Source organism: Somniosus microcephalus, chromosome 4 (genome assembly GCF_052327205.1).
Source record: "Somniosus microcephalus isolate GS21.2 chromosome 4, FLI_Smic_1.0, whole genome shotgun sequence".
NCBI lineage: Eukaryota > Metazoa > Chordata > Chondrichthyes > Squaliformes > Somniosidae > Somniosus > Somniosus microcephalus.
This window is the reverse complement of record NC_140990.1, coordinates 49,402,213-49,420,635: the sequence shown is the minus strand read 5'-3', so window position 1 is coordinate 49,420,635 and position 18,423 is coordinate 49,402,213. Positions and strand designations below refer to the sequence as shown.

The window sequence follows — 18,423 nt, the reverse complement described above, 5'->3', positions numbered from 1 at the left end:
CCCTGACCAAGGATTATTGACAGGGATCAATGGAGAAGCTGAAGACCTGATAAAGGAAGTATTTGAAACAATTATCTCGATTAAAGAAATAGTGCAAGGTATGTTCGTAACAAGAGATTAAATCAACGAGACCATCAAAATCAGCAATGTCAATGACAAAGATCAGAACATTTCAAAAGCTGTCACATGCAGTATGTGTGGAGGAGTTTTACTGAATCGGTTCCAAAAAGTGTCAAATGATACAGCAAGTAACAGATTTCAAATCTTATATAAGATATTTCTACAAAGGGTGGTTCAAAGGAATTTCAGATGAGTGTAAAGTGAGACACTACAGTTCAGTCTATGACACCCACAAGCCGTGTACACAAATGGAACAAGCTTGGGGTTTGATGGGTAGAAGGTGAACGAGATGAGAACTGAAATAATCCAGAGTAAGAAAAGGCCCAAAAATGGATCCGTTGGTAACAGAACATCAATTAGTCTTCTCTTATTATGGAGAAATCAAGTATTTGACACACTGTGTTTGAAACAAAGCTGATTTATTCAATATTTATACAGAATATTAATCTCCTGCCCAGTAATAGGGGTTGCTAACATCAGCAGAAACAGACTCCAACTGTCAGAGTGAACATGGTTCAGTCCTGGATGTGATTAACAGCAGCAATAACAGCAGAATCCAACCTCTGCAGTCACTTGTGAACTCGCTGGTGTTTCAGCAGCTGGGATGACTGAGTGAATCCCTTCCCACACACGGAGCAGGTGAACGGCCTCTCCCCAGTGTGTGTGTTGGTGGTTCAGCAGCTCATTTTTGCTTTTATACTTCTTACCACAGTCAGAACATTTAAACGGTCTCTCCCCAGTGTGAACTCACTGGTGTGTCAGGAGGTTGGATAACTGAGTGAATCCCTTCCCACACACGGAGCAGGTGAACGGCCTCTCCCCAGTGTGACTGCGCGATGAGTTTCCAGCTCAGACGGGTAATTGAATCCTTTCCCACAGTCCCCACATTTCCACGGTTTCTCCATGGTGCGGGTGTCCTTGTGTTTCTCCAGGTTGGACAATTAGTTGATGCCTCGTCCACACACAGAACACGTGTACGGTTTCTCCCCGCTGTGAATGGTGTGATGTTTTTTTAGGCTGTGTAACTGCTTAAAGCTCTTTCCACAGTCAGTGCACTGGAACACTCTCGCTCGGGTGTGTGTCTCGGTGCTTTTCCAGTCGCATTGATGTTTGAAATCTTTTCCCACAGACAGAACAAACATTTCTCCTTCCACATTCAGAGGCCGATGATATTCAGGTCCTGATGAACAGAGCGACTCTGTCAGATCTTGATGTGATGTTTGGTTTGAGTTTGCGGTCTGTAAATGCTGCCCTTTTCACAGCCTGTAAAAGGAGATTACAAAAGCCATCACTGTGAGTCCAGGATAGAAATTGACAAGATTCTCTCCTCCTGGTTCCTGGCCAAGGGGGCTGCGCATGCGCCCTACTGCCCCCTGAGCCTCTCAAGATGGCGGCTGTTACCCCGGGCCTGTCACCGGGAGAAAGCCCCGCAGCTGCCGCCCCGCTCGGGGCAAACGCCCGGCCCGGAGGCTCTTGTTCGGGGCCTGAGGCCCACCCCGGGTGTTTGTGAAGCGGATAATGTTGAGTGTTTTCTCCGGGCCGGGCCGGGCCTGATTTTGGGACCGACTTGTCCGTGAGGGTAACCGAAGGTATGAAAACCAAATCAATCTCAAATTAGAAAGGAAAAAAGGCCCAAAAATGGAACAGTCGGTAACAGGACATCAGACAGCCTCCTCATATCTTAAAGAAATCAAATATACGTCACACTATGCGTTTGAAACAAAACTGATTTGACAGATATCCAGAATTTTAATCTGCAGCCCAGTTATAGGGTTATTAACATCAGCTGAAACAAACCCCAACAGAATGAACATGGTTCAGTCCCGGATGTGATTAACAGCAGCAACAACGACTTGTATTTATATAGCACCTTTAATGTAGTAAAACAACCCACGGTGCTTCACAGGGGTGTTAACGAACAAACTTTGACACCAAGCCACACGAGGAGATACTTATTAGGACAGGTGACCAAACGCGTGGTCACCTGTTTTAAGGCGCCTATAAAAGTTGGAGAGAAGTCGAGAGGCGGAGATGTTTAGGGAGGGAATCCAGAGCTTAGGCAGGTGAAGATACAGCAAGCACTGGTGGAGTGATTAAATTCGGGGAGGCACAAGAGGCCAGAATTGGAGGAGCAGAGAGATCTCGGAGAGTTGTGGGCAATGTTCCCCCTAATGTTTCTGGGGGGTGCGGGGTCCCTTTAACGGACAGCAGCGTTTTGGATGAGCTGAAGTTTACAGAGGGTGCAAGGTGGGAGGACGGCCGGGGAACCTATTGAGTCATCGCCTCTGGAGATAACAAAGGCATTGGTGAGGGTTTCAGCAGCATATAGGCTGAAGCAGGAGAGGAGAGGGGCGATGTTACAGAGGTGGAAGGAGGCGATGTAGGTGATGGAGCGGATATGGGTCGGAAGCTCAGTTTAGGGTCAATAGGAGGCCGAGGTGGCGAACAGTCTGGTTCCGCCTCAGACAGTGGCCAGGATAACAACAGAGTCCAACCAATGCCATCACATGTGAACTCGCTGGTGTGTCAGCAGGTTGAATGACTGAGTGAATCCCTTCCCCCACACTGAGCAGGTGAACGGTCTCTCCCCAGTGTGAACTCGCTGGTGTCTCATCAGATAATTTCTGCTTTTAAAGCTCTTCTCACAGTCAGAGCATTTAAACGGTCTCTTACCTCTTACCAGAGTGAACAAGTTGATGTGCAGTGAGGCTGAATGCACGAGTAAATCCCTTCCCACACACAGAGCAGGTGAACGGCCTCTCCCCAGTGTGAACTCGCTGGTGTCTCAGAAGGTCAGATGATTTAGTGAATCCCCTCCCACACACGGAACAGGTGAACGCCCTCTCCCCAGTGTGAATTAGTTGGTGTGCAATGAGATGGGATGACTGTCTGAAACTCTTCCCACAGTAAGTGCAACTGAATGGTCTCTCCCCAGTGTGAAAACGCTGGTGTGTCAGGAGGTGGGATGACTTAATGAATCCCTTCCCACACACAGTGCAGGTGAACGGCCTCTCCCCAGTGTGAACTTGTTGGTGTGTTCGCAGGCTGGATGACTCAGCGAAGCCCTTTCCACACACGGAGCAGGTGAAACGCCTCTCCCCAGTGTGAACTCGCTGGTGTCTCAGAAGCTGGGATGACTGAGTGAATCCCTTCCCACACACGGAGCAGGTGAACGGCCTCTCCCCAGTGTGAATCCGCTGGTGCTTCTGGAGGCTGGAAGATTCGGTGAAACCTTTCTCACACATGGAGCACGTGAATGGCCTCTCCCCGGTGTGAATGCGCCAATGAATTTCCAGCTCAAACGGATAACTGAATCCTTTCCCACAGGCCCGACATTTACATGGTTTCTCCCCGGTGTGACTCTGCTTGTGTCTCGACAGGCCAGATGATCGGCTGAAGCTTCGACCACACACAGAACACGTGTACGGTTTCTCCCCAATTGTTACATCCATGTTGAAAGGCCGATGATATTCAGGTCCTGATCAATCAAGTGACTGTCAGACCTTGATGTGATGTTTGGTTTGAGCTTCCCATCTGCAAATCCTCCCCTTCTAACACCCTGTAAAATGAATTTAAAACAGGAGAAAAGGAGCATGAGAGAGAACCCACAAAGAGAGGTGGGTTAATGAATATGGTCATTTGTGGGGCCGGCACTAGAAAAAGTGACCATGAAAGCTGCTGGATTGTCGGAAAAACCCAACTGGGTCACTGGTCCTTCATGGAAGGGAATCTGCCACTCGGTCTGGGCCTACACAAGAATCTGGCCTCTATGGGAGGAGAGGAGGTGGATTTTATGCATCTGCAACTCAACAAGAGCTTTGACAGAACCTCCCAAATCCACGACCTCCACCACTTAGAAGGACCAGGGTAGCAGGTGCATGGAAACACCACCACCTCCAAGTTCCCCTCTAGGTAATACACCATCCTGACTTGGACATATATCACCATTCCTTCATCATCGCTGGGTTAAAATCCTGTAAATCATTCACCACACGGACTGCAGCAGTTCAAGAAGGCGGCCCACCATCACCTTCTCAACGGGAAACTGGGGATTGGCAACATATGCTATTGGCAATATATTCTAGAATGGTCCCAGCATATTGGAAGGTCGCAAATGTAACCCCGCTATTCAAGAAAGAAGGGAGAGAAAAAACAGGGAACTACAGGCCAGTTAGCCTGACATCAGTCGTCGGGAAAAGGCTGGAATCCATTGTTAAGGAAGTGGTATCAGGGCACTTAGAAAATCATAACATGATTAGGCAGAGTCAACATGGTTTTATGAAAGGGAAATCGTGTTTGACAAACTTATTAGAGTTTTTTGAGGATGTATCTAGCAGGGTAGATAAAGGGGAACCAGTGGATGTAGTATATTTGGATTTCCAAAAAGCATTCAATAAGGTGCCACATAAAAGGTTATTACACAAGATTAGGGCTCATGGGGTTGGAGGTAATATAGTAGCATGGATAGAGGATTGGTTAACGGACAGAAAAGAGAGTAGGGATAAACGGACCTGAAGTGGATTTTTAGAAATCACATTTAGTAGAAGCATAGCATTATGGGTAAGAATAAGTAGTCAAGGCATTTCTGCCTGACAACAGCAAGTTAAAAACACATAGGCTTTGCACACAGCTCAGCACGCAACCACGAAAAGGGACAAAAATAGAAAATGCAGAAGGATACGTGCTGAGACACAGAAAAGAGGTAGCGACTTGACAACAATAGGTCAAAAGGACTCGCTTGACTGAAACTAGCCGTTGGGAGATTAGAGAAGTCACCAGGTGGGCAACTGACGGTTCAACCGCCACCTAGACTGTTAGGAAAATGTGGCAAGAAGTAACTTGAATAACAAGTGACGCGAAAACATGTGATGTCACGCGAAAGTATGAATCATTGTGGTTTGAAGACATAAATACGGAAAGCTGTAAGCGTTCGGAGAGTCAGCCAGGAATGAGTTGCAGGAACTCTAAGCTGTACTCACTGATCAGCCCTTAGGTACCTCCACGGACTGTTTGTATCGTACTGTTGAATAATTTTGTGTTTTCTGTGTTTTAAGTAAACTGCTTGGCTATTTACCATTTACAGACTAGTGTGCGGATTTAATTAATTTAATTTCGCCACAACAATTTGGTGTAGTCGGCAGGATACGTCGGAACGTAGATGAACGATGGCCAAGAGGACACAAGGGGGTGAGTAGATTTGGAATACCACCCGGAAATTACGTGATCCAGGCGGTCACCCGTCTGTCTGCGGATCGAGTATTCGAATCGTGACAAGTCTGCAAAGCGGTAAAAGAACGGACGTGTAGTATGATCTTGATATATTACGTGGAAATATTAGTATTGGAAGGGACATTGTCGTTGCGATAAAAGATGGTCAGACTAAGATCAATTGTGCGAATTTTTGACATTAAGTCTTCATTAGGACTAGACAGACTAGATGCTGGAAGGATGTTCCCGATGGTCGGGGAGTCCAGAACCAGGGGTCACAGTCTAAGGATAAGGGATAAGCCATTTAGGACAGAGATGAGGAGGAATTTTTTCACCCAGAGAGTGGTGAACCTGTGGAATTCTCTACCCAAGAAGGCAGTAGAGGCCAATTCATTACATGTATTCAAGAAGGAGTTGGATATATTTCTTAAGGCTAAAGGGATCAAGGGATATGGAGAGAAGGCAGGAACAGGGTACTGAATTTGGATGATCAGCCATGATCTCATTGAATGGCGGAGCAGGCTCAAGGGGCCGAATGGCCTACTCCTGCTCCTATGCTTCTATGTTAGGTATTGTGCAGATACATTTTGGGATAGGATATAAGTCGCGTGGAGAGGCCGAACGGACATAGCTCAAGTAGAAGTTGTATGTAAAGCCGGAAAAGGTCAGACCACAGAATGGCGTCGGGGAAAGAATTAGACTGGGGTGAAGAAGGAACCCTTACTAAATTCTATGCAGACGACCAGAAAGGCTTAATCGACAAAATGTTAAAAGACGGATGGGATCCAATCAGGACATTCATTAAGATGGAGAGTGAAATAGGTGACTGAGAGACTAGGGTCCTGAATTTAAATAAAGGGGACTACGATGGTATGAGGTGCGAGTTGGGTAGGATTGATTGGGGAATGACACTCAAAGGGTTGACGGTGGATGGGCAATGGCAAACATTCAAAGATCGTATGGATGAACTACAGAATTTGTCCATCCCAATTTGGCATAAAAATAAAACAAAAAAGGTGGCTCAACCGTGGCTAACAAGGGAAATTAGGGATAGCATAAGATCCAAGGAGAGGACATATAAATTGGTCAGAAAAAGCAGTAAACCTGAGGATTGGGAGCAGTTTAAGATTCAACAAAGGAGGACAAAGGGATTAATTAAGAGGGGGGAAATAGATTATGAGAGTAAGCTTGCAGGGAACATAAAAACTGACTTTAAAAGCTATTATAGATACGTGAAGAGAAAAAGATTGGTGAAGACAAGCGTAGATCCCTTGTAGTCAGAATCAGGGGAATTTATAAATGGGGAACAAAGAAATGGCAGACCAATTAAATACATATTTTGGTTCTGGCTTCACAAAGGAGGACACAAATAACCTCCCAAAGATGTCGGGGAACATAGGGTCTAATGACAGGCAGGAACTGATAGAAATCAGTATTTGTAGGGAAATGGTGTTAGGGAAATTGATGGGATTGAGGGCAGATAAATCCCCAGGGGCTGATAATCTACATCCCAGGGTACTTAAGGAAGTGGCCCTAGAAATAGTCGATGCATTGCTGGGCATCTTCCAGAACTCGATAGACTCTGGAACAGTATCCATGGATTGGAGGGTATCTAATGTTACCCCACTGTTCAAAAAGGGTGGTAGAGAGAAAACAGGGAATTATAGACCGGTAAGCCTGACATCAGTAGTGGGGAAAATGCTAGAGTCCATTATAAAGGATGTAATAGCAGAGCACTTGGGAAAAAAGTGACCGGATCGGACAAAGTCAACATGGATTTACAAAAGGTAAATCGTGCTTGACTAATCCACTGGAATTTTTTGAGGATGTAACTGGTAAAATAGATAAGGGAGAACCAGTGGATGTGGTGTATTTGGATTTTCAAAAGGCTTTCGATAAGATCCCGCATAAGAGATTAGCGTGTAAAATTAAGGCACATGGGATTGGCGGCAAGGTATTGACTTGGATAGAGAACTGGTTGGCAGACAGAAATCAAAGAGTTGGAATAAACGGCTCTTTTTCCGAGCGGCAGGCAGTGACTAGTGGGGTACCGCAAGGATCGGTTCTTGGACCCCAGCTATTTACAATATATATTAATAATGATCTGGATGAGGGAACCAGATGTAATATCTCCAAGTTTGCAGACGACACAAAGCTGGGTGGGCGCGTGTGCTGTGAGGAGGATACCGAGAAACTCCAGTATGATTTGGACAGGTTGGGTGATTGGGCAGAAGCATGGCAGATGCAGTATAATGTGGATAAATGTGAGGTTATCCACTTTGGTGTCAAAAACAGGAAGGCAGATTATTATCTGAATGATAATAGATTGGGAGAAGGGGAAGTGCAACGAGACCTGGGCGTCCTTGTGCACCAGTCGCTGAAAGTAAGCATACAGGTGCAGCAGGCGGTTAAGAAGGCAAATGGTATGTTAGCCTTCGTAGCGAAAGGGTTTGAGTACAGGAACAAGGCGGTCTTGCTGCAGTTGTACAGGACCTTGTTGAGACCACATCTTGAGTATTGTGTGCAGTTTTGGTCACCTTATCTGAGGAAGGATGTTCTTGCCATGAAAGGAGTGCAGCGAAGATTCACCAGGCTGATACCTGGGATTGCAGGAATGACGTATGAGGAGAGATTGAGTCGATTGGGCTTGTACTCGCTGGAGTTTAGAAGAATGAGAGGGGATCTCATCAAAACTTATAAAATTCTAACAGGACTAGACAGACTAGATGCTGGAAGGATGTTCCCGATGGTCGGGGAGTCCAGAATCAGGGGTCACAGTCTAAGGATAAGGGGTCAGCCATTTAGGACAGAGATGAGGAGGAATTTCTTCACCCAGAGAGTGGTGAACCTGTGGAACTCTCTACCAAAGAAGGCAGTAGAGGCCAATTCATTAAATATATTCAAGGTGGTGTTGGATATATTTCTTAAGGCTAAAAGGATCAAGGGGTATGGGGAGAATGCAGGGACAGGGTACTGAATTTGGACGATCAGCAATGATCTCATTGAATGGCAGAGCAGGCTCGAGGGGCCGAATGGCCTACTCCTGCTCCTATCTTCTATGTTTCTAGGACCCTGCAGTCCAAAAGGCTTGGTGGCAAAAAGAGAAAACTAAACGTACCCAAAAGGCCGGTGTAATAATAGTAGGACAACTTTTACAGTGTACCCTCAAAATTGAAACCAAAAATAGAGGAATTAAAAACAGCCAGAGCAGAAATAAAAAGTTGAAAGAAATTTAGGAGAGTCGGAATGATAAGGGGCGCTTTGGCCCCCAATCAGGTATACCTACCGCTCCCCCGTATAATAGAACAGAGGAAGGGGAGGATGATAATGATAGTGAAGAGGAAGAAGTCCTCGCCGCCGCACCTTTGACGGTGACACAAGGAGCACAGGTAGGGAATAATAAACAGATATAAAGCATTCAGTCCCCAAGAAAAACAAGACATCTTTAAATCTCTGGGCACCCTGAAGACCCGGAGTTAAAATATTGATTTTTGGAAACATTTTCAGGAAATGTATGACACCCACGACATGCATCAAAACGATGTCCACCAACTGGTACGGGCTAAATGTCCCCGAGACAAGTGGGATACCCTGCCAGATGGGACAAAGGACAGGACATGGTGTCCCGTCAATAATGCAGATCGGGATGCCCGACAAACTGCGTATGGCCAATTTAAAACGCAGATACAAGATGCACTAGGATTCTCTCAGCCCAACTGGGGATTAATTATGTTGATAAAACAGAAGCCAGGGAAGAAGCAGTGAGTAGTGTATAATAATGGAAGAGGACATTAATATAGTAAAATTACACAGGGATGTACGGGACATGGAGAAGAAAGAATGGGAAAGGTGCGGAGCTGCGCCAGGCCAGGACTCCATATGGAGAAAAGAGGGAAGGGTGGCGGCCCCCACGCGTATACGAAAAACACTCATGGAATTACATCACGGCATTAGCCATGCGGGGCGAAATGCCATGATCAGTACTATCTCTAGGGATTGGTGGTGGCCAGGTTTAGGCCGAGACATTGCTAACTATTGTCAGCAATGCATTACATGTTCCCAACATAATCCAGGGAAGGCCATTAAAATAAGAATGGCTCATCAACCACGGCCGCGAGGGCCATGGGAGAATATCCAAATTGATTTCACGGGGCTCTCGAGGAAGAAAATATTGTTTAGTGATAATAGATTTGTTCACCCGGTGGGTGGAAGCATTCACCACCCGAAACTGCACTGCATGCACAGTAGCCCGAATTTTAGCCGAGGAGGTGATTCCCCGATGGGACATCCCCACTCAAATAGACTCCGATCAGGGAACCCACTTCACTGGGCAGGTGATGAAAGTACTATGTACTATATTGGGCATTAAACAAAAATTTCACATCCCCTACCACCCGCAGAGTTCGGGAATGGTAGAACAGATGAATCGGACACTAAGGACAGCCCTATCACAAGCCATGCAAGAAACTGGACAGGCTGGGCTGGACTATTACCTGCTATCCTGATGAGGCAAAGGGCGACCCCTAACCAGACAGGATTAACTCCTTATGCACTTATGACCGGTCGGGCGATGCAACTGCCCGAAGGTATAATCACCGGGGGTCCGATGTGGGCCCGCTACAGGATCAAATAAAAAGTTATGTAATGGAATTAAGCAAACAACTTAAGGATATGAAACAGGAAGTAAGAGAGCGACAGGCAGGTAGAGATGAGCAAGAGGAAGCAGAGTTTCCGGCAGATCTTCCTCAAGTGGGGGAAAGGTCATGGTTAAGGGATTACCGGGGCGGACCCGACCAAGATGGCGGCGCGTAACCCGAGCCTGTCCGGCGGAACACACACCGGGCCGCTGGATTTCATTCGGGCCTGAGGCCGTTCCCAACTTTATGAACCCTGCAGCGCGGTCTACCCGCAGTTTATCAATCTCCCGACCCTGCTCCCGCCGACCTGCAGCTCCGCCCAGTGACCGCGCAAAACTTTCTGGGTAAAGTCGGCGAGGGACACGTGACCCGGGCCCGCGGCCTGATTGACGGGAGCGTCCGACCAATAGGGAGCGAGTGGGGCGTGGCTGGAGGAGCGAGCGGCGGCGGGTCCTCCAACCAATCGGGGAGCCCGAGGGGCGGGACTAGCGCCGGCTGATTGTCTGATCCGCAGGGCAGCGAGTTTCAGATTGGGTGACCGCTTTGCGGAACACCTCCGTTCAGTCCGTAAGGGTGACCCCGAGCTTCCGGTCGCCTGTCATTTCAATTCACCGCTCCATTCCCACTCGGACCTCACCGTCCTTGGCCTCTTGTACTGTTCCACGGAAGCTCAACGTAAACTCGAGGAACAGCACCTCATCTTCCGATTAGGCACTCTGCAGCCTTCTGGTCTCAATATCGAGTTCAACAATTTCAGATCATAACCTCGGCCCCTATTTCATTTTCACTTATATTTTTCCACTCCTTTCCTTTCCCCCCCCCTTTCCTTTTGTTTCTCTCTCACACCTGGCAGCTATCTTTTGCCCTGCCAGTACACTTTACACCTAATCACAGCCTATTACCATCTCGTCCAGCTTCTAATCTCTTTTACTTCTTTTGGTTCTTTTATTCTTTTGTCCGATCGCAGCCCTGCCTTCGATCTAGTTCCTTTTCTCTCCAGTTTTGAAGAAGGGTCAAACCCGAAACGTCAACTCAAATTTCTCTCCACGGATGTTGCCTGACTTGCTGAGTTTTTCCAGCATTTTCTGTTGTTATTTCTCCAGTCCCTTGTTCAGGGCCCGGGGCCAGGGGAGGCTGTGGGCCTTTATTCCCCTTATTGGACACAAGGCTCTTTGCCTCACAACACACTGACTCAGGTTTTACAAATGTTTCATTCACCAGAAAATGACGAGGAGCGGGGCGGGGCTGGAGGAGCGAGCGGGCGGCGGGTCCTCCAACCAATCGGAGTGTGTGAGGGGCGGGGCTTGCTGCACCCAGTGGGCAGGGCTCAGCCCAGAGCTCCCTCATTGGCTGAAACTCTGCCTCATTGTTGAAGCTGATTTCTCTCAAACTCCAGGAGAAAACTGGACCTTTCTGTTGTGGCTTTAAACAGATGAAACCCTGTGGGGTGGAGCAAACATCGCACTTTTGGCTAAGATCAAGCATAGTCACACCCCAGTAATGGGGTGGTGATGGTCACCCCCAGCTATGGGGCTGCGTAAAAGAAAAAAAAACCTTAATTAAGGGGCGGAAAAAGAAAAGAAAAAAAAACATTCGGTAGTGAAATGGATTCAGTCAGGACAGACATCAGGGATTATTTCAGGAAAAAACACAGTGTAATGAGAGAGGAAATGCAGTGGATGTTGTGGAGATGGATTGTCAAAAGGTGTTTGATAAGGTGCCGGACAGGAGGCTTGTTGATCAAATTAAGGCTCACGTTATTAAAGGGAGTGGGGCAGCGTGGATAGGAAATTGGGTAAAGGGCAGAAACCAGAGTAGTGGATAATGGATGTTCAGACTGGAGGGATGTAAATAGTGGTGTCCCCCAGGGTCAGTGTTTGTCGTGCTGTCCTTAATATGTCTTTGTAACTTCATGCTTCCATCTGCACTGCTTACTGTCCCCCCTAATTTAGTGTCATCTGCAAACTTGGATATACAACTCTGTTTCTTCATCCAAGCCATTAATAAATATGGTGAAAAGTTGAGGCTCTAGAACAGATCCCTGGGGGACACCACTTGTCACATCGAGCCAATCTGAGTACGTACCTTTCATCCCACTCTGTCCCCTCCCTCCTGACCAATAACTTACCGATCAAAAGGTTGCCTCCAATTATGAGCACTCTCATTTTTGCCAATAATATTTTGTGTGAAACCTTATAGAAAGCCTTCTGGAAGTCCCTATGGACTACACCCATTGACACTCCCTTATCTATGTTATTAATGACTTAGAATAATTGAATCATACAGCAGAGGCCATTCAGCCCATCGTTTCTGTGCCAGCTCTTTGCAAGACCTATCCTATTGGTAGCCCAACAGATTTCTGCTTTTCAAGTATTTATCCAATTCCCTTTTGAAAGTTACTATTGAATCTGCTTCCACCAGCCTTTCAGCCAGTGAATTCCAGGTCTTCGCACCTTGTTGCCTAAAATAAATGCTGCTCATTTGCCCCTTGGATTTTTTGCCAATTATCTTAAATTACTTCCTCACTAAATTCCACTAGATTACTCAGATATGACTTACTTTTAACAAAGCCATGTTGGCCCTCTCTGCTCAGCTCATATTTCTTCAAGTGCCCGGTCACTTTATCCCCAATGACAGATTCTAGTAACTTCTCCACAACTGATGTTAGACTGATCGGCCTGTAGTTACCTGGTTTCTCACCCACTCTTATAATGGAGTGATGGTAGACTGATCGGCCTGTGGTTACCTGGTTTCTCACCCCACTCTTGTAATGGAGTGATGTTAGACTGATCGGCCTGTAGTTACCTGGTTTCTCTCCCCACTCTTATAATGGAGTGACGTTAGACTGATCGGCCTGTAGTTACCTGGTTTCTCTCCCCACTCTTATAATGGAGTGACGTTAGACTGATCGGCCTGTAGCTACCTGGTTTCTCTCCCCACTCTTACAATGGAGGGACGTTGGACTGATTGGCCTGGAGTTACCTGGTTTCTCTCCCCACTCTTATAATGGAGTTGTGGTGGTACCACCGGTTGTCCCTTACATGGATATACATAATTCCCTTTTACTTACCTTACTGTATGTGTCTGTTAGTATACTCAGGCTTCTCTCCTGTACTCTGACGTCATGACGTCAGAGCTCGGAACCTTTCAACAGTTGAGCTCGGAACCTGCTGGCAGTTGAGCTCGGAACCTGCTGGCAGTTGAGCTCGGAACCTGCTGGCAGTTGAGCTCGGAGCCTGCTGGCAGTTGAGCTGGGAAGCTTCTAGTTAGTCCTCGTGGAGTCCCCGCTGGGACAAGACCTATACCACGGTGCTCCTACAGTCAGCCATCTTACCTGCTACCTTACCTGTTGTATTTAACCTGTTCCTGTAAATAAACAACTTATTTATAGTTCGTCGAAGTCGAACTCGATTATTTAGTGGCGATGCACACGAACCGCTACACTGGTGACCCAACGATGTGAGTACGGGAGCTCATCAATTCCAACACTACAATTGGTGAACCCGTATCCGTGAATGATTTTCATGGTAGCAACGCGTGCCTGAACCTTGTCTTCCCACAAGACAACCGACGCACAACCGACGAACAACCACGGAACAGCAACCGCCTAACACTGATTCCTCCAAAGGCGACCCCGTCTTTGCGAACGTATTCGCAAGGTAAGCGCAGCCTGGAGCAGATCCCGTTTGACACGGACAAAACTCAACCGGACCCCGTTTTTTTTTTTTGTGAACAATTTTCACAAAAGAAGCACGCCATGGAAGCACCAGTCGTTTTGCTGTCGCTACCGCAATCCAGGGAGCCACAGTCTCCCTCGTGCTTTATAAAGGTAGAAGCCCCGTTTGACGAGAACATCGATGCGGCCCCGACCACGCACTTGCTTACGGTCCCCGTACTCGTCTTTCCTACCGTCACACGGATCGTCCGCCTCTACGTCCAAAGCAACAGCAAGTATACATCTCTCCAAGCGCAGGGTACAGCATGTTCGGGCCCACAAAATCAGAGCGTGCCCTGCGGGGATACCACGAGGACTCACCCCCCGCGAACCACGAGGACCCATCCCTCGCGAAACACGAGGATCCATCCCTCGCGAACCACGAGGACCCTGCCCTCATGAAACACGGAGACTCGTTCCCCGCCGACGACGCACCAGCCCGTCAGCCTGCTGGTTGTGTTACCTACTACACGTTTCAGCGCGAACGAAAAGCGTTGCTGCCCTCACGGCTGTTTTCTCCTAAATCTACAACTGTTACAAGTGTTGCCGCCCTCCAGGCAGAGTTTACCCCTCCTGAAAGCAACAACAACCTGGACCGTTGCCGCCCTTTCTCCAGTTTTCCCTTTAACAAATGCAAACGTCTACTGAAGCTGTATACATCGAGGACGGGCCCAACGGGCATCCTGCGGCCGCGATCAACACGTGGAAGTTGCTCTGATCACAGATCAACACAGCAACTCTTCACCCTCCGTTCTGTTAATGTCGTAGCATTATGGCACGCACTGTTCCGTGCGTTCCAGCCTCCTGAAGGTTTCGCTCACCAGTCAACGGAGACATCGCCCGCGTCCGCCCAACCTGCCTGTCACTCTGATAAGGCCTGCTGTTTCGCACGTCTCTATGGTCCTTCGCCTGATGGATACGTTTTATTCGCCATGACGCGCGTAAGGATCCGCTCACGAGCAGCATCTTCAGACCTCGCCTACCAAGTCGAGACAGCACGTATAAAAACCGGCGCCAAGGCAGAGGCCCGACCAGTTCGGGGGAGAGCAGCAGCGGAGGAGGTGAGCCCGGTATAAAAACCGGCGCCAAGGCAGAGGCCCGACCAGTTCGGGGGAGAGCAGCAGCGGAGGAGGTGAGCCCGGTATAAAAACCGGCGCCAAGGCAGAGGCCCGACCAGTTCGGGGGAGAGCAGCAGCGGAGGAGGTGAGCCCGGTATAAAAACCGGCGCCAAGGCAGAGGCCCGACCAGTTCGGGGGAGAGCAGCAGCGGAGGAGGTGAGCCCGGTATAAAAACCGGCGCCAAGGCAGAGGCCCGACCAGTTCGGGGGAGAGCAGCAGCGGAGGAGGTGAGCCCGGTATAAAAACCGGCGCCAAGGCAGAGGCCCGACCAGTTCGGGGGAGAGCAGCAGCGGAGGAGGTGAGCCCGGTATAAAAACCGGCGCCAAGGCAGAGGCCCGACCAGTTCGGGGGAGAGCAGCAGCGGAGGAGGTGAGCCCGGTATAAAAACCGGCGCCAAGGCAGAGGCCCGACCAGTTCGGGGGAGAGCAGCAGCGGAGGAGGTGAGCCCGGTATAAAAACCGGCGCCAAGGCAGAGGCCCGACCAGTTCGGGGGAGAGCAGCAGCGGAGGAGGTGAGCCCGGTATAAAAACCGGCGCCAAGGCAGAGGCCCGACCAGTTCGGGGGAGAGCAGCAGCGGAGGAGGTGAGCCCGGTATAAAAACCGGCGCCAAGGCAGAGGCCCGACCAGTTCGGGGGAGAGCAGCAGCGGAGGAGGTGAGCCCGGTATAAAAACCGGCGCCAAGGCAGAGGCCCGACCAGTTCGGGGGAGAGCAGCAGCGGAGGAGGTGAGCCCGGTATAAAAACCGGCGCCAAGGCAGAGGCACACCAAATCAACAGCAGAGGAGAGAGGTAAAAAGTAATCCAAGTGTGACGTCACCAGGGAGCAGGTAAGTGATTGGTTGGTGAGTATTTCTCTCTTTTCAATACAAGCTTGAATTCTGTGGTACATTTCTGTGGTGTAGTGGGGACAGTTGGTAAATAAAGCGCCCTAGAGTATACCTGTAACTGGGGTATTGAATAAATTTTTTAATTAATTAAAGGAGTAAATCATGGGAGGAGAGCTCAGACCCGTGTTCTGCTCCTCTTGCTCCATGTGGGAAATCAGGGAAGCTGCCAGTGTCCCTGACGACCATGTGTGCGGGAAATGCATCCAGCTGCAGCTACTTGCAGACCGCATTGCGGCGCTCGAGCTGCAGGTGGATGAATTTTGGAGCATGCGCGATGCTGAGAGGCTCGTGGATAGCACGTTTAGCGAGTTGTTCACGCCTCAGGGCAGGGCAGCACAGGGGGTGACCATCAGGCGGAGCAACAAAGGCAGGCAGGTAGTGCAGGGAACCCCTGCGGGCATCCCCCTTTCAAACAAGTATACCGCTTTGGATACTGTTGAGGGGGATGACTCACCAGGGGAAGGCAGCAGCAGCCAACTTCCTGGCACTGGGGGTGCTCCTGCTGCCCAGGAAGGGGGGAAAAAGAGTGGGAGAGCAATAGTGGTAGGGGATTCTATAGTAAGGGGAACAGATAGGCGTTTCTGTGGCCGTAGACGTGAATCCAGGATGGTTTGTTGCCTCCCTGGTGCCAGGGTCAAGGATGTCACTGAGCGGCTGCAGGGCATTCTGGAGGGGGAGGGTGAACAGCCAATGGTCGTGGTCCACATTGGTACCAACGACATAGGTAAAAAGAGGGATGAGGTCCTGCATCAAGAATTTAGGGAGCTAGGTAACAGATTAAAGAGCAGGACCTCAAAGGTTGTAATCTCTGGATTACTCCCAGTGCCACGTGCTAGTGAGTATAGGAATGGGAGGATAGAGCAGATGAATGCGTGGCTAAAGAGTTGGTGTAGGGGGGAGGGTTTTACTTTCCTGGATCACTGGGCCTGCTTCTGGGAAAGGTGGGACTTGTACAAGTCGGACGGGTTGCACCTGAACCAGAGCGGGACAAATATCCTTGCGGGGAGGTTTGCTAGCACTGTTGGGGGGGGTTTAAACTAACTTGGCAGGGGGATGGGATACAGAGGGGAGCTGAAATAGGGGGGGATGTGCTGCCAATTATAGAGAAAAAAACAAGTCAGCTTGGTAGACAGGGCAAATATATAAGGGCAAGGCTGGATGGCATCTATTTTAATGCAAGGAGTCTTGCGAATAAGGTGGATGAACTGAAGGTGTTGATAAACACATGGGAGTATGATATTGTTGCTATCACGGAGACATGGTTGAGGGAAGGGCAAGACTGGCAGCTCAATATTCCGGGGTACAGAATCTTCAGGCGAGACAGAGGGGGAGGTATAAGAGGAGGGGGTGTCGCAATATTAATTAAGGAGTCAATTACTGCAGTAAGGAGGGATGATATATTAGCAGGGTCCTCTAATGAGGCCATATGGGTGGAGCTTAAAAACAAAAAGGGGGCAAGCACTTTGCTGGGAGTGTACTATAGGCCTCCAAACAGTCAGGGGGAGATAGAGGAACAGATATGTAGGCAAATCTCAGAGAAATGTGCAAATAATAGGGTAATAATAATGGGGGATTTCAACTTCCCCAATATTAACTGGGATAGTCAGAGTGTGAAAGGCTCAGAGGGTGTAGAATTCTTAAAGTGCATCCAGGAGAGCTTTTTGAGCCAGCATGTAGAAAGTCCTACAAGAGAGGGGGCGGTACTGGACCTAATTCTAGGGAATGTGGCCGGCCAAGTGGAAAAAGTGCTAGTAGGTGAGCACTTTGGTGATAGTGACCATAATATGGTAAGATTTAAGGTGGCCATGGAAAAGGACAGGGATGGGCCGGAAATAAAGGTTCTAAATTGGGGGAAGGCCGATTTTAATAGGATAAGGCAGGATCTGGCCAAAATGGACTGGGATCAGCTACTTGTAGGAAAATCCGCATCGGAGCAATGGGAGGCTTTCAGAAGGGAGATTGAGATCATACAATGGCAACATGTTCCTGTAAAGGTCAAGGGTGGTTCCAAAAACCACAGGGAACCTTGGATGTCAGGGGATATACGAGAATGGATTAGGAAAAAAAGGAGGGCTTTTGGTAGATACAAAAGGCTAAAGACGGAGGAAGCCCTAGAGGAGTACAAAAAGTGCAGGGGGATACTTAAAAAAGAAATTAGGAGATCAAGGAGGGGCCATGAAATAACACTGGCAAGCAAAATAAAGGAAAATCCGAAGATGTTTTATAAGTATATTAAGGGTAAGAGGATAACTAGGGAAAAAATAGGGCCCATTAGGGACAAAAGTGGCAATCTGTGTGTGGAGCCGGAAGATGTAGGAGGGGTTCTAAATGAATTTTTTGCATCTGTTTTCACTATGGAGAAGGACGATGTAGACATAGAAATAGGGCGGGGGGACTGTGATATGCTCGAACATATTAACATCGAGCGGGAGGAGGTATTGGCGGTTTTAGCTGGCTTAAAAATGGATAAATCCCCAGGCCCGGATGAAATGTATCCCAGGCTGCTGTGTGAGGCAAAGGAGGAGATTGCGGGGGCTCTAACACATATATTCAGGACCTCTCTGGCCACAGGGGATGTGCCAGAGGACTGGAGAACCGCTAATGTAGTACCATTATTCAAGAAGGGTAGTAGGGAAAAACCGGGGAACTACAGGCCAGTGAGCCTAACATCAGTGGTAGGAAAATTATTGGAAAAAATCCTGAGGGACAAAATTTGTCTCCACTTGGAGAGGCAAGGAT

General features: G+C 48.5%; 1 protein-coding gene across 1 annotated transcript; it reads right to left on the bottom strand.

Annotated features, from left to right (window-relative positions):
- Positions 1-689: 689 nt before the first annotated feature.
- On the bottom strand, positions 690-3,697 carry LOC147118822 (uncharacterized). The gene is made up of 2 exons (XM_085984630.1): positions 2,878-3,697; positions 690-768 (listed from the first exon to the last, which is right to left on the bottom strand). The coding sequence occupies exons 1-2, from the start codon at positions 3,570-3,572 to the stop codon at positions 690-692; spliced, it is 774 nt and encodes a 257-aa protein (XP_085840756.1). The 5' UTR covers positions 3,573-3,697.
- Between the last annotated feature and the right edge of the window lie 14,726 nt (positions 3,698-18,423).